Below are 17,337 nucleotides of genomic sequence, written 5' to 3' on the forward strand. Positions count from 1 at the left end.
CCGTTGTGGGCGTAGCTAGATGGCTATAACATGAGGAAATTGAAATTTGCTAGAAATGTGAATCACCATGATTTGAACCCAGATCCTCCTGACTTTTGTTCCTATGTTTGTCAAATGTTTACTGAAAATCTACATTGTGAAAATGCTATACAGAAAAAAATTTCAGTGAAGAGGATAGAAATTAACATAAAAATAGTTATTCATCACTTTTTCTTAAAGTTTATTTTCAGAGAGAGAGAGAAAGAGAGTGTGCACATGAGTGGGAGAGGGACAGAAAAGAAGGGAGAAAGAGAGCTCTGCACTGTCAGTGAGGAAGGAGCTCAATGTGTGGCTCAGTCTCACAAACCATGGGACCATGACCTGAGCCAAGACCAAGAGTCAGACACTTAACTGACTGAGACACCTAAGCTCCCCGCCACTTATTTTTAAATAAAATTCTACTTACAAAAATTGAATTTATACCCAATGAGATATAAAGTGAAAGTCACATTCATAAAATTTAAGAGGAGACACTGAAGTCACTCTTTTTTCCAACTTAAATACATGTTTATTTATAAAAGTTAATATTATTGATATTTTATTTATATTTTTAAGTTATTTATTACACAAATAATTTAATGATTTCAGTGGAAATCTTTTCTCACCTTACACACTCTTTCTGAGACATCTCCCCTTCACCTTTAATTCCAAACAATCATCTGGAATTTTCCAAATCTCTACTATCTGCATAAGAACTAACATCTGATGTTACCTGAGTAGCTAACCCAAGATGGATTCAAAGATGCAGTGGAAATCTAGATGCCCCACCAAACCTTATAACTCAGAACATCTGAAAGAAAAGGACTAATCTCCCCCCCAGACACCCCCAAAAATCTGTAATAAACACTAAATGAAAAAAAATTAGTAACAAGAACTAAGTATCTATAAAAGTACATGTTAATAATGAAACATTTCTGTATCTAATTTACACAAATCTTTCAGAAGTTATCTAAATTAGAAGCCAGGGTTTCAAAATAGCATTTATAACAGAAAGCTGGATATTGGAGGCAAATTTAAGCTGAATAAATATACTTGAAAGAAATATTTCCTACGTAAAACAAAAATCTACATTTTCTGGACTGAACTATAGAAATATATAAAATAAAAATTATTTTCAGCCAAATACTCTATGTTGCTTAATAGCCACAATTATGCTTTTCAATACAGTATTTAGGAAAGGTTTTTAACAAAGCTGTTCAAGTGTAATAAGCCCAGAGACTCCTGGGAATGTAATTATCTGGTTTGTTTTGAATTAGACTGTCTGCGGTTAGTCGAGTGTTTTAATAAGGTCTATAAGGATTAGAATCAGTCAACATATGAATTATGAAACTTCTAGTTTCAGGCTGAAGTACAGACAAAAAAAAACTAAATCATGTGGGAAATTGGGTATCCCTACAGGACTATGAAGTATTATTTGCAACCATAGCAAGTATAGGTTTGAAAACCAGGAAATAAAAACTTCAATCAAGAAAGGTTTTGTCAAAGGGAAAAAAAATATCATATATTTCTCAACATGTAAACTTTCCCAACAGAAGCAGGTAGGTATTTATCTACTATAGCTAACAAAGTGAAAAGAAGTGTTATTGCAATGTTTTGATAAACAACTCAAGTAATTTTAAAATATGATCCTTAAGTTTATCTAATTTAGAAAGAAAATAATTATCACAACTTTTTCCCTAAGAAAATTGCCATATATATTAAGTGAAAATGTTTTTCTATCATTTGAATTGATTTTATTACCTTTTTGGTATTTAACATTATAAATTGATTAAAATCAATATGGTTTATTTCTAGATGACTTTTTTTCTAGTCAAATTCTGAAAATGTTTTTATAAAAAAAAAAAACAATGGACATAAATCCATAATCCTAAAATAAGCAGAGGTTCAAAATAAAGGATAAAGAAAGTAAGCAAATCAAGGATTTTGATGGAGCAAATAAATCCAAATCTAGGGACAATAGAGCAGAGTTCTTGAATTAACCCCACAATTGATTCAGAGAGAGCTAACTGATAGAATTAGTTTATTTCACTGTAAACCATAATAGAGAAATCTACCTATAAAAAGAAGTCCAAAAAGTGATTTTAAGCAGTCTGGATAAAAGAACACTGTGGTATAATTTTAATGGGCACTATATTAACAGCATGTAGTTTAGGGAAATGTCCTTAATTAGCTGTCACGATTATCAAGTACTAATAGATTTTTTTTTTAATGTTTATTTATTTTTGACAGAGAGAGACAGAGCATTAGCAGGGGAGAGGCAGAGAGAGAGGGAAACACAGAATCCGAAGCAGTCTCCAGGCTCTGAGCTGTCAGCACAGAGCCCAACGCAGGGCTCGAACTCACAAACCGCGAGATCATGACCTGAGCTGAAGTCCGAGGCTTAACCGACTGAGCCACCCAGGCACCCCAGTGTTTATTTACTTTTTGAGAAAGACAGAGCGTGAGTGGGGGAGGAGCAGAGAGAAAGAGAGACAGAGACACAGAATCCGAAGCAGGCTCCAGGCTCTGAGCTGTCAGCACAGTGCCCAATGCAGGGCTCGAACTCACAGACAGCGAGATCATGACCTGAGCCAAAGTCGGACTCTCAACCGACTGAGCCACCCAGGCACCTGTGATAGGAGATTTTTTTAGTGAATTTATCAGAAGTGATTAACCTAACTTCATCCAACTACCTCTCCTATAGTTCTTACATACTAGTCGTCCCATATTAATTTCCCTTCTGAGATGAGCCTGTGATGACCAGCTCATGAACATCATCTGTTTGGCAGCTATGTTTGTGATTTATGAAATCTATTTTCTATTACAATCCATTCCCTGTGAGCTTGGGTCTTCCATGACTCCTCCAGAAACTGCATTATTTCTGTTAAGACTCTATACTATCCAGTGGGAGATCAGGCCTTGGAAAAAAGGTAACCACAGCCTGGCTTATACTCTGCAGGGATCCAAATGGAAGTGTCTGTCTCAAACAATAGTGCTGGGTCATAATCTCCACTATAAATGTAAATGGATTCAGAGCCCAATTCCCATTAGAACTAACCAAAGGTATTTCTACTACAATATTAACTTATATAAGTTATACAAAATGTCTGAAAACATGGCAGCCAAGATAAGGATTCTAAAAGATATTCTAGGTGTCCCTGGCTGGCTCAGTAAGTAGAGAATTTGCCTCTTGATCTCAGGGTTGTAAATTTGAGCCCCATGCTGGGTATAGAGGTTATATAAAAAAATCATACATACTAAAACCCCGAAGTGCAAACTGCCTGAACTTAAGTATGGTTCAACTAGGTGAGCAGAAGACCTCTTGAAGTTCTAACACTCTTAATTGTGAACAACCTTTGTGTTAGTATCTTGTATCTGCTCTTATGTTTAAAGTCCAAATAATTTTTTAAGTGGAGAGGTGATATTGTATCTTGTTCTCACTTAGGAATTTTGGGTACTGCAATTTAGTTTATATTCTATCACACAATCTTAAGAACTCTTCTCATTGAATGGAAAAATAATTTCTCTATACTTAGCTTTAACAGTAAAAACGTGAACTTTGGAAAACATGAAATATAAAGAGAAATCAAGTTCATTATATAACAAAATGGTATTCAAATATATAATATTTATTGTTCCATAGGGAGTGTAATAATGGGTGAAGTAATAACTGAATTATTATTCATTATTAAATGACAGTTTAGGGAGAAATGTTTTGTAGTTTACCCAAAATTAAAGAATGAATCAAGTACATTTTTATATTTATTATCTTTAATGAACTATGTTTAACATTTTACAAATCTTCAGATTGTTACAGTTTTCAGCAGTAAATATAGTAATAATGGCAATAAACACAGTGAAATGTGAGATTTCTCTGTTGAAATACAAAAGATAGAAATACTTGGAAACAAGAGGGCAAAATGTCAACTTAAGATTCGAGATGGAAATTAAAATGGTCAAATTCTTTACAATGTCAATACATTTTGAGGGACATTATTTGACCCACAGATTCCTAAAATTCTATATGTATTGATATCAGAGGATTCAAACACAGAGAGTGATCTGAAAACGATTGCCAAAGCAAAGAAGTGCTTTTATTCCTCAACATTTGTGACCTTCGTGGTATACTGTGTATTATATAAAAGGGCATAAACCCTAAACTGCATAAATGTCGTAAAAATTGATTTTATAAAGTCTCAAGATCATAATATGTATTCAAAAATACACACAGCTGTGCTTTCATAAACGAATCCATCAGTTAATTGAGGGATAATTTTGCTTTTAAGATATAGCCAAAGTATATACAAAGGATACACAAATGTTAACAATTTGTGATCAAAATTCTCTAGAGTTACATTTGCAAAAAACTGTGTTGGTTTTCAATTTAAAAATTTAAGAAATGTGAATATTGTAGGCTTATTATTACTTGGGTTAAGAAAAAGTAGATGGCTTCAGCTTTTTTAACAGGAAATTTGTGAACTACTCAAAATGAGAAGTTACACATTTTTGATCATTAGAAAAGGTAAATTGCCTATACTTCCCCACTGAGAACAGAATGTGCAGTGTATTAAAAAAAAATAAGGTTTTATTCTGAAACCAAAGAAAAGGTATTTCTAGAAAAGCCCCTGGGGATACGTCTTCTCATTTCCTTTACATAAGAATGAATAAGTGGCATACTTCAATGGTGTACCATTATGTCAACATGTGTATTCCATTACCAAACTAAAAGATGAAATATTTTTATTTAAAGGTAGAGAAAATATAAACTTAAGATATTGAAGTGCAACATCTTACTATATAGTTTCTAACTTCATTCCAGCACAACATAATTTATCAATATAACCTGGATTCAAAGAAACACACAAAAGAGAGAAATGTTACTTGCATGCAAAATTCATTGTTCCAACATGAAACACTAGGTCTATATTTTTTAATTAAAACCTGCACATCTGTTTAATTTGGCTAACAAAGAAAATGCACATTAAAGAAAGATGTTCTCATATCCTTCCAATAAAGCAAGTCTATATCAAAGGCACTTCAGCAGAGCACTAACTCCTTAACCTTTTCCAAGTCCTTTTCATTTATGCCGCTTTTAATGCATCTTTCTGTAGACCAAGAAACCTCCTCCTCAAAAAACTAGACCTAGGTATTACCCCAAATATTTAGCTCCTCTGTGGATTGGGTAAAAAATGGGTTTTTAAGTTCTTTGGGTTAATACAGAATGGGAGGAGTGTGATCTGACAGGTTAGGTGTTACAGGAAAAACTGAAGTAATTGTAGGAAAAAACTGGCTGAAGTCTATCTTGGGGAAAAAAAAGCTGTTGTCTTTCACTGGATATCCATCTGTAATTTGACTACAGCTAATATGGCTAATTTTGCTTCTTTCAACTTGTTTATGTGCCTTGCGTGTCTATGTTGCTCCCATGTTGAGTAGACACGAATGAGAAATAAAGCAATTTAGTTTTATTTTTCCCCCAAGGGACAGGGGAAGCTGCTTCAGACATTTGCCTTCATGGGGATTTTTAGAAAATTGGATGAGTTGATTTTAATTAACAAGGAGCTTTATTTTTAGGACATATGAATGACAATTCAGAGTTGAAGACACTTATAATTAAAAATAGCTATTGAGTGTGTTCATACTGAACTCTCTGCTATGATGAAAATAATATGGATATATTACTTCCAAAACTAGAAAAAGAATTGTAAATTCTATAAGTGATTTAAGAAGAGACCATATGGATATATACCTAAATTCTGGAGATATTTTTGAGTCTTAGGGAAATAGAATTTCTTCTCCTGTTTATCAAAATTTCAGAAAAAAATGAAATATTTTAATAAGTTAATATTTAGGTGTTCATAAGAAACTTAATTTTTTAACCAAGTTTAAAAGGTTTAAGTGAATGAATTAAAAAATATCTTAAAGCTGCCTACATGTATCAATGAATCTTAAACTAAAGATATGGGTTGTTTTTTTGTTTTGTTTTGTTTTGTTTTATGTTCAGACTGGTAAGAAGTTTTCCTTGACAGCTAAGCTCATTTCTCTTTAGAAACAGGGGGAAATTTTTTTAAATAAAAATGAAAGTATCAGAGCATTCATTTTCCATATTTCTAAATAACAAATTAACACCTTATTATTCTGTGAGGTTATATCTAAAAACAACCAAAGAGCTGGCATTTTCCTCTCTAACCACCAAGTAGCTTCTTGCCCATCTTAAAAGTAAGATTTAGGGGCGCCTGGGTGGCGCAGTCGGTTAAGCGTCCGACTTCAGCCAGGTCACGATCTCGCGGTCCGTGAGTTCGAGCCCCGCGTCAGGCTCTGGGCTGATGGCTCGGAGCCTGGAGCCTGTTTCCGATTCTGTGTCTCCCTCTCTCTCTGCCCCTCCCCCATTCATGCTCTGTCTCTCTCTGTCCCAAAAATAAATAAAAAACGTTGAAAAAAAAAATTTTTTTAAAAAAAAGTAAGATTTATTTTTGGGTTGACACAGTACACATGCTGTTGACTGCAAAAAAAGAAAATATTGTTTGGCCTTTATGTTCTAGAATAACATCAATTCCCTATATTTGTCCTTATTTTCAGGGACAGGCAGAGGAGAACATAATAGTAACATTTCACAAGACTATGATGCCTGAACAATACAGTTTCATTCCTAAATGTTTCACAGGGGCAGTCATCAAAGCAGAAGCAACATTTTTTGAAAGCAACTTTAGGAGTACACATTTCACTGTTGTTCTTTAGAGAGGACTAAAGTGGCTGAACATTTTCAGATAAATTACATCTTGAAACTATTTTACATTTTGAACTCTTGGATACTTCAAATTCATCACCCAAAAATAAATGAAAAGAATAGGCCAGAAAAAGCATTCCTTGGTATCTTTCTCTTTTGTTAGTGAATTGCCATTTTACTATTTACTCTGCTTGAGACATGTCCAGGGACCATGAGATTGCTCAGTCTCAACTTCTTAGAAAGTTCATACAGCAATTTACACGAAGCAAGAATAAACAACACGAGAGAGCAGAGACACAACCACCCTTGATGTTAATTTATGGGAATCAGTGGACGTTCCTCTCGCTTCTTCCAGATACTAGTCTTGCTATCTTTTTTGGCTAGTGGTGGTCTGCCCCTTTTTTTAGTGGGGGACATATTGGCTTCAAAATCTTCAACAGTGCTTTTTCTTCCTGGAGACTCTTCCCCAGGGTGTTCCATGATAGCTCCACTCCCTCCATCTAGAATGTGTCTTAAAGCTGGGTCCTCGGGGGAGCAGACAGTGGTTCCACTCTCACTGCTGCTCAGGTCTAAATCTTCTAAGTAAAGGATCTTAGGCTGATGCATGCTTTTGATGAAAGTTTTCTCCCTCTCGAGTTTTCTACTTGAGTGGTGCTCATTCATGTCCACCCCAGAGTCCAAACTCGTGTCATTGCTCTGGGCTCTCTTGCCCTTTTTCAGGTCTATGAAGGAATGTCTCACTTGTGCGACTGGTTTTCCATCAAGAGATACAAACCATGCTCTGGGATGGGGGGAAGGCTTTCCTTTGGACAACTCCAGGAGGGTCTGTTCTGAAATTCCTTGAAGCTCTGATGAAAAGGGAGTCATTACAACAGCTTCATTTAGTGTTCCAGGAACAGAAACAGATTCTAGTAAGCTGTTTGAATACCGGCTCCAGTCTGAAGTTTGGGATGGCAGGCTCTGTTGACCTTCGAGTGGAATATTCTCTTCCCTCGCATCTGGGGGCTGTGTGTGAGAATGCACTGGCATTTTGGGCAACGTCTGTGTAAAGTTCTCTCTACTAACTGGTTCCATCAATTGGCCATAGACTAACTGTCCCTTTCTTGGCAAAGTAGCTGACTTAGCAGCATGTAACTGCTCTGGAGTGGAGAAAAGGTCAGATGTTTGAAGGATGGCGATGGGCTGGCTATAGATGTGCATAAGCTGTTCAGGAATGTGGGAATGTCCATATACCTCTTCGTTACCTGTGAGATACCTCTTTTCCTCTTGTGCATCACCTAGAGATGAAGATGGTTTGTTGTTAATGTGTTTAGGTTGTTTGGACCCTACATTGGGCTCCAAAGACTGTGTTGGGTTTCTTGAGTAATTATTTGGATTGGCTGATAGAAATGAAACCTCTTCATTGTAGACTTTAAAACTGTCCCGAGTTTTTACCATGGAAACTCTTTCTTCTGCTTCTGCCTTTGATGGTTCCTTTTTCTGAGGGCTATATGAGGAGTTTTTGGCATTAAATAACTGTGACTTGTCCTCGGCTTTTAATGCAACTTTGACTGAACTGATGTGGTTTATGTGTGTTGTTGAAGTTGTCTGGTCTCTCTTGAGGACCTCGAGTTTAGTGATATTTCTTTCTCTCTTCTGCGGAGTACCACACTTGTCCCTAAAGGAGAAGAGATAGCAGAAAGTGTTCAAAACTTATGACCTAGAAAATTCATTTTTAAAAACCATCCCATGATATATTATATATATATAATTATATATATTATATATGCAGTGCTCTTAGACTGTATCCAGTTTTATTTTAATCAACATATTTTAAAGGTCACACTGATTTTTATAAACTGTCATACCCAGAACACACTGACATGATACTATGATCAGATAGTTTTCTGTGTTTATACATGTTAATATTCTTCTTACCTGCAATAACAAAGAAGCACAGCAAAAAATCCAATGACAATGACTATTGTTCCTCCTAATATGGCTGTAAGAAACACTGTGTGGTAGGCAGTTATATCCCTTGAGTCTCCATTTATACCTGAACCTAAATGGTTCAATAGAAACAAGTAAAACAGAGAATTTATTATTTTAGGTAGATCAGATTTTCAATCATGTCCTATCCTGGGTAAAGCAGATTAAGTGTGTGTACACAGCTATACTTGTTTGCTCCCATCCAATGGCGGCTTCCCTGTGGGTAGAACATAACTCCCTATGTGTTGGGCTTAATCAGTTCTTGTTCTGTTCAATGAAATGTGAGCACCTTAAATGAAGTGGCATGAAATGGCCCTGCCCTCTTGCTAAGATTTTCTAGTATCCAGACAGAATATCCAAAAGTGCTGCTATTCCTTCAACCTAGGTTCTGGAATGAAAACAAATGCTGAGCTGAACCAAGCCAGGCCCAAAAGTCATGAGGCCCTGCTGCTGGGCCAGTGAGGAAATCTGCTTCAAGAGGCAGTAAAACTGACTCCTGTTGTGTGGTAGCAAGATATGTAGTGGAATAAACTAGGGGAAAATATTTCTGTGCAGAGAGGTTTGGGGATAGAATGTTGGTAGCGAGGGTTGACTTAGTAGCTATATTCAATTATAAACGAAAATCTAAAGATAAATTCAAAAAGGAATTTGCCAAGGTAAATAGGTATGAAAGTTTTCTAGAGAGAATCTAAAAATTGGGCACTCGAAGGATTCAGAGTTGCAACTTTCAATCTGGCCTTTAGAATAAGACACCATGCAGAGGCACAAGATACCCACCGTCTTTCTTTATGAGAGCACAGATATACACTGCTGTTGTAATCACCTTAACTGCAGTAAAAGTAGATTAATGCACTAGGATGATCAGTGTAGGCTATTAAGATTCTACATGAGGGGTGCCTGGGTGGCTCAGTTGGTTGAGCCCCCAACTCTTGACTTCAGCTCAGGTCATGATCCCACGGTTGTGGGATTAAACCCCACACTGGGCTCCACACTGAGCATGGAGCCCGCTGAAGATTCTCTCTCTCTCCCCTGCATGTACTCTCTCTCAAAAAAAAAAAAAAAAAAAAAAAAAAGGAAAAAAAAGATTCTGCATGAGCATAAATGCAATTAATTTTGAGGTAATCTGTTTTAATATCACTAAGATTTCACTTTGTTAAAAAATGCATATAGGGGCACCTAGGTGGCTCAGTTGGTTAATCGTCCGACTATGGCTCAGATCACGATCTCATGGTTCAAGAGTTTGAGCCCCTCATCAGGCTCTGTGCTGCCAGCTCAGATCCTGGAGCCTGCTTTGGATTCTGTGTCTCCCTCTCTCTCTGCCCTTCCCCTGCTAGTACTCTGTCTCTGTCTCTCTCAAAAATAAACGAAATGTTAAGAAAACTTTTTAAAATACATATAACAAGTCTACTGATCATTATCAACTAGAGTCTAATATGAATTCAGGGTGATAAAGTGATAAGACTGGTCAGACAGGTGGTTCTCTGGCAATCTCTACCACGAGAAACATCCAGAATGAGGCTTTCAGCTTCACCAAGGACCCTAGAAAAGACTGAGGATGACAGACTTTAGATCCTTTAACTTTTGCATCATCTTATTTGATAAAAATAAAATAATAATAATGGTAGTAAGAAAGGTTTTGGAGAAGTAGTATTGTGGTTATGCATACAAACTTTGGAGCCAGAGTGCCTCAATTAGAATCCCAGTATCACTATTTCTTTTTTCTTTTCAGAGAAACTTATTATCAAAATGTAATTTCTTGGGGCGCTTGGGTGGCTCAGTCAGTTAAGCATCCCAGTTCAGCTCAGGTCAAGATCTCACGGTTCATGGGTTCAATGATTCTGTGCTGACAGCTCAGAGCCTGGAGCCTGCTTTGGATACTGTGTCTTCCTCTCTCTCTCTCTCTGCCTCTCCCCCACTCACGCCCTGCCTCTTTCTCTCAAAAATAAAATAAACATTAAAAAAACTTTATTAATGTAATTTCTTTAAATATATACCCTTCTCCCACCCTCTACCCTCTCTGGGGAGGAACAGAATATCCCCAGGAGATTCCATGTATAAAGTCTTATATGGTGAGGATGAAGTATAAAAATACTATTAAAAAAAGGGAAGAAGGTACCTGTTGCTACCTTAACCTTCAGAAACCCCCAGCCCGCATTACCACATGCCCCTTTTGCTCCTTTAGATTTGAGTGTAGAATAAGCCCTTCCTCTAGAGGAGGACTCAAACCCAACATCATCACTTATTTGTAACATTCTCATTTAGTTTTGGGGCAACTTTCATTACTTTGTGTCTCATTTCATATCTATAAGATCTCACCTATATGGCTTGTTACGAGGATTAAGAGAGTTAATACTTATTAGGGGCATCTGGTTAAGTATCCAACTCTTGATTTGGGTTCAGGTCATGATCTCATGGTTCCTGGGTTTGAGCCCTGAGTCGGGCTCTATGCTGACAGCACGGAACCTGCTAGGGATTCTCTCTCTCCCTCTCTCTCTCTGCCCCTCCCCCACTTGCCCTTTCTCTCAGAATAAATAAATAAACTTAAAAAAAAAAAGAGTTAAGTACTTATTAAAACACTTAGTGCTTGGCACATGATAAGCACTCAGTGTACAACATCATTGTTATTAAATGAAACTTCACTGGCACTCCAGTATTAGCCACACTTTCCTATATATATGGTAAGTGTTAACAAAGTATTTATCATATCTGATAGACAACCAAGTACAGCACTCACAACATGAAATTTCTTCAGAAAGAAAAGAAATAAAAGTAACATTTCTATCTGCAGATTCTTATTTAGGATCCAGGGTTGCAATGGAGTAAAGTTTGATTATAACTGGGTGAAATTCAACTTCTCTAAAAGTCTATGTTTCCACAATACAGTAACACTTTTCATAGCACACAATTCCAACAGAACTCCCTTTTGGGCACACGAGGCTGATACTTTTGGGTTTCTCCCAAATTTTATATACATGACAACACCAAAAAGTATGCATCTGTGTGTTTGTGTGTATGCCTAAAAAGAGTCAAAAAGGCAGGAAATTATATTTTCATTTAAATATATTTGAAACTGCATATTTAAAAACTGTCATAAGTACTTGTTTATTAAACTCTACTCAGCTGTCTACTTGCCTATAGCAATCACTTGATTTTAATTTCTTGCACTTATTTTCCAAGGAATTCTAGAATTCCATTCAAAATGTATTTAAAAAACAGATTTAGTATGTTATTGGCTAAACTTTAAGTAGCTCCAGCACCTAGTCCATCAGAAGACCAATGTTGATTTTACAAAATGTGATTTTACTCACAATCTAAAATTTTAGGGGGCATTAAGGATCATCATATCCAACTCCTACCATTTAGAAATAAGAAAACACTCAGGCAAGTACGTATTTCAAACTCAGCTGGATAAATTATCAGCAAAGCCAGAGCTACAATCAAGCTATCCATATTTCTAGTAGAGTGTTCCTCTGTGATGGGCTCGCAGAATGGATTTTTCAAAAGCATCACTAGAAGGTATCTAATTCAAACTAAATGGGAATCCCACATTTCTATTTTCATACTCTGATTCACACAAAATCTTCTCTGAACTATAAGCTAAAACAAAACTGCCACCTACTTTGGAAAATTTGGCTTTTGTAATTCATAGTCATCTTCTATAAATTGATTTCAGGTATATTTTTAATGGAAGGTACACTTCTCTATAAAACTCAAGTGTTCCCTGGGTTATTTTTATTGGAAATGAAATAACTGGGATTTAGTTGAGCTGAGTATTAAATATTAATTGTTCTTTTTCATCAATATTTCATTATAGTTGCAAATCTAGAATGAAATATGGCCAGACAGCTGGCAAGACTGCAGGATATTTTGCATCATGAAGAACAAAAGTAACCACCCTCTGGTTTCTGAATAAATAATCTCATAAGTACTAAGTTCAATCAAAAACAGAGAGAACATCCCCCTTGATCATAATGGTTAAATGGCTCATATTTCTTCTATTGGAATATTACATGTTAGCTTCATTGAAAAAAAAAAAAAAGTCTTGTTACCTTGCATGGTTTAAAATTCAAAGGCTGTCAATATAAAATGATAAAAATTAAACTATCGAAAAAGACATCTTCAGAAAGAACTGAGAGCCTTCGAATTATTAACAGGCCGCCATAACAAAGTTAGGTGATAGAAGGCTGCAGAGAAATGTACAATGTCATCCACATCCTGGGTCAGGGTGTGCACTGGGGCTGTGCCTGACTAGCGTGAAATAGCCAGGTTGCAGCTGCCTCTCAGCTGGGAGCCAAAACACTCAACAAACCAAAAGAATTCTCTGACACATGATTAAAGATGTAGGAACGACATATGCATTCAACCTTCACACTCCCCCAAAGCTTCACTAAAATGACCCTGATGGTTTTGCTTGGTTTTGCTTTTATAAACAAACCCACAGGTTAAAGGAGAATGTCGTAAGAGACCAGAGCAAGAAGATGATGAAGGCTGGAAGCTGACTTAGCAAAGCTGGCGACAGGCAAAGCCACGAAGCAATTCAATTGATACGGTGAGCACCCAAAAGGCCCAGAAAATGATACTAAGCCCGTGGTGCAATCAGACTACACTACAGCAGGTTAGAAGACTTTAAGAAGATTTCATGGATAAAACATGCAATGTTTGAGTATTTTGAGAGATTTACACAACTCAAGATGCATGTATAGGATTTCCTTACTTTAAATCATATAAATAATCTGATAGCATGTCCAATCTAGGAAAAATAAAATACTCATTTGACCTAGAACATGAATAGATCATTCCTAGTGGACAAGACTTAGTTTTTGTCCACCCTCAGCTCCTATGTCAGGCCAACCTTCATTTGGGGTATCACATGTCTTATATTGAGAAAATCTGGGGACACTATTTTTCAATAGCCCTCACCCCAGGGGTGTGCTCATGACCCATGTCCGGGCAAACCAAACTCTTTATCTCTAGAATGAAGGAACAGTGTGAGGAAAAGATCACAAAGGGTTGGAGTCAGCTGTACGTGGAGCAGCAATTCTGCAAAGACAGTCAAGTAGGCCTGGTAACCGGGTGCCCTAGGATTCCTGCCTTTTAGAACCTAGTTCTTCAGCCTTCCCTGGGATCCTATGAACTCCCTGCATCCTAATACATCTTATGTAATTATCTGAGGTCTGTTCCTGTTGCTTGCAACCCAACGCTTTAACTGATCTGGGTAAAATTTATTCGTGAAAAGTAAACGCTTTATTGAACAAACTTTACACTTTACAGATTCATCAGACATCATGCTATAAAAGCCTCAGAGTTCACAGAGCTTAATCTTTTCTTATACACATGGAAAAAATTAAAAGAAAGCGGAGATCAACAGACTAGAAGCTTTTTCCAACATCATACAGTCTGTAAGTGGCAAAGTTTAGAATAAAATTGAGATCTAGTGATATCAATTCCAGTTTGACTATTTGGATTTTTTCAAATGCCTTTTGTTTCACTTTTACAATACCTCTAGTTCCTGGAAGTGGAGCAGCTATCCAGTAGCCCAAACGTGGTGCATCATATGTCCAGACGAAGTGATTGTTATGTTCCTTGACCATTCCCTGGCCATGATTTACCCAAGCACCTAAAAAGGTAAGTAAAAAATCCCAATCAGTTAGTGTATAGATCTTTAAGGCTGATAGGAGTTTGCTGACAGTCATGTATAGACTGTTTTTGCAGAACTCTTTCAAAAATTATGAAGACTCTGGCAATATATTATCATGAGATAATACATATTATATCAAAATACAGTTGACATTATAATATATACAATAGGATGATTTGAATGATTGTTATGACTAAAGGAAAGAAAATCATTATAAATAAACTAAGAATGTACACATATTTACAGAAATCACAACTCTCCGAATAATGTTTAAATTGTACATATTGAGATAGGTTTTAAGGGTGTGAATAGTGAAATTCAAATTTATCAATAGGTGGCTATTTGTCACCTGTTCCAGGATTCTGATTAAACACTTGTAATATATGTTTTATGGCCTCATTAATTTTTTTATTAAACACTGTTTTGGTCTATTACTGTTGGCATAGCTCTTTTAGAATGAAATTTTTAAGAATGTTTTTAAAAATACTATCTAATAAAATGCCATCCATAGAAAAAAATTCAGTAAAACCCAGATCTTTTATAAAGTTCAGCATAACAAAGTTTTTTGTAAGTTCAGTGTATATTTGTACTTGGTTTATTAATTCACTGTAATGATATACCTACAGCATGTAAAACAGTATTTAATAAGGTAGACAAACTTGAAATGACAGAAATGGATCAACTTACTGGTTTTTAAATAGTCATACAATTAAGCATTATATATCGAATATATGAATTTAAAAATTTTGTTACTGGAGGGTACAAAGCCTCTGTCAGGACGAATAATCAGAAATCAGAACTCAAAACAGATATTCTTTAAAATGTTGTTTTAAAACAATTCTTTCATTCAACAATTTAGGAAATTCAGGCCCAAATAAGTGATTAGTTCAAAATCACACGGCTGGTGGGGTGCCTGGGTGGCTCAGATGGTTAAGCACTGGACTCTTGATTTCGGCTCAGGTCATTATCTCATGGGTTCGTGATCGAGCCCCGCCTTAGGCTCTGTGCTGACGTACAGAGTCTGCTTGGGATTCTCTCTCTCTACCCCTCCCCTGCTTGTGCTCTCTTTCTCTCGCTCACGCTCATAGTAAATAAATCTCTCTCACTCTCATAATAAACATTTTTTTAAAAAATCACACTGCTGGTGAATGGACTAGAATCTAGGGCTTAGAGCTCTTAATCCAATGATTACAATATATTATATTTGGTTTTAGTCCCCAGTCCTTACACAGAGCTTTGGAAATCCTTGGAGTTATCTATGTAATAAAATGCAATGTTACCTATGGAAAGAGTACCTCTTGTAGTTCCTAACAAGCCACTTTCAACCACACCTGAGTTCATGTTAATGAGGTGATTTTTGGAAAGTCCCTGTGGATTGGGCTGGTTGCCAGGGAAACCCACCAAGTGATTAGAAGGTTGGAATTTTCAGCTTCACCCTACTCCTGCAGAAAGGGGAGATGGGCTGAAGATTAAGTTCAATCACCAATGGTCAATGACAATCATGCCTACATAAAAATACCTGAACTACAGGGTTCAAAGAACAGAGCTGGTGAACACATGGAGGTGGTGGGAGGGGATGCACCCAGAGGAGAGGATATTCTTCTATAATAAACTGATAATATAGCAAGTAAACTGTTTTCCTGTGAGCTGTTCTAGCAACTATCAACGTTGAGGAGAAGATCATGGGAACCTCCAGTTTATAGCCAGTTGGTCAGAAGCACAGATGATAAACTGGACTTGTAATTGGCCTCTGAGGTGGGGGTTAGGGGACACTCTTGGAAGACTGAGCCTTTAACCTGTGGAATCTGATGCTAATTCTAGGTAGGTAGTGTCTGAATTGAATTTTAGGATACCCAGCTGGTAGAGAACTGCTTGGTGTGAGAAAAACACCCCCACATTTGGTGACAGAAGTGCAGTACTGAGTATAGAATCACATTGAGAGACTTTCTCTTACAACTATCCTTTTTACTTATATACATGTTTTTAAAAACAGTGGCAACTATATATTATTGTTTACATTTTGTAGTAAACAGGTATTTGGATTTTTTTTTTTTTTTTTTTTTTTTTTTGCCTAACTACCCTTCCAATCCAACTGCAGTGAAATCTCATTCCAAATCTCTTTTGAAGGTTAACTGCTCCATATTCTCAGTCCACATGATTAGTTTGGGCCTCCAACACAGAATCTTAAGCCTAAATAAATCTGTACATTCTATTTGCAGACCACAAAGGCTGGTTCGGAGATGGGCATGAAAATTCTATAATTGCAGTGAATCCAAGAGCTTGCACAATTGCTACTGGGAAAAGAATCTCTTTCCATTGGACTTCAACCTGTGTGTCAAGTCAGAGCACCTATACTCTCTTCTTGCCACTCTGAAGGTAAATCTTATCCCAGAAAGGTATTAACACAGAGAAAACATGAGAGAAATCAAATCCTGTGAAACTGTCTTGGCTCTGTATCTTGACTCATCCAAAACAATTGCGGATCATATCCCCCGCCCCCTCCCCCCTTTTTTAGTAATTTAAAGACACTCCTCTTATTTACTTGGAAACACAAGAACAAAACCAAGGGAAGCAGAGAAGGAAAAAGTACTTCTACTTAGGAGACTAAACTCAGGACCAAAACTGGTACCTGAGATTTTTTTTTTTTTTTTTTAATAACCACTCTGTATCTTAATAGCACAATGTCATTTATTTTCATGAAATTAACATACATTTCTTAATTGCCTTAACCAACCTTTTAGATATAAGTTCATATTGCTTATCAAAACAAAAACCTAGAAGAGTAGAAATAGTTTTTTAAAAATTTATTTATACTTTTCTGTTAAAGATCTTGGGAAATATAAAAGGCAAGGGAGGGGTGACTGGGTGGTTCATCCAGTAGAGCACACGACTCTTGATCTAGGTTATGAGTTCAAGCCCTATGTTGGGCATAGTGCTTACTTTAATAAAAAAGGAATGTGAATAAATAATACTATTCTTTACATGTAAC

The 17,337-nt window shown here is 36.4% G+C and overlaps 1 protein-coding gene across 1 annotated transcript in view; it reads right to left on the bottom strand.

Moving 5' to 3' along the window:
* Positions 1 to 6,477: 6,477 nt before the first annotated feature.
* Positions 6,478 to 17,337, bottom strand: part of FAM171B (family with sequence similarity 171 member B) — a 64,429-nt gene continuing 53,569 nt past the window's right edge. Inside the window, exons 6-8 of the mRNA XM_049615374.1 lie at positions 14,211 to 14,327; positions 8,660 to 8,783; positions 6,478 to 8,399 (exon numbers count right to left, since the gene is read on the bottom strand). Coding sequence (XP_049471331.1) covers positions 7,055 to 8,399; positions 8,660 to 8,783; positions 14,211 to 14,327 — 1,586 coding nt within the window. The 3' untranslated portion in view covers positions 6,478 to 7,054. The remainder of the gene's footprint in view (positions 8,400 to 8,659; positions 8,784 to 14,210; positions 14,328 to 17,337) is intronic.

This window comes from Panthera uncia (assembly GCF_023721935.1).
Source record: "Panthera uncia isolate 11264 chromosome C1 unlocalized genomic scaffold, Puncia_PCG_1.0 HiC_scaffold_3, whole genome shotgun sequence".
In the NCBI taxonomy this organism is placed as follows: Eukaryota; Metazoa; Chordata; class Mammalia; order Carnivora; family Felidae; genus Panthera; species Panthera uncia.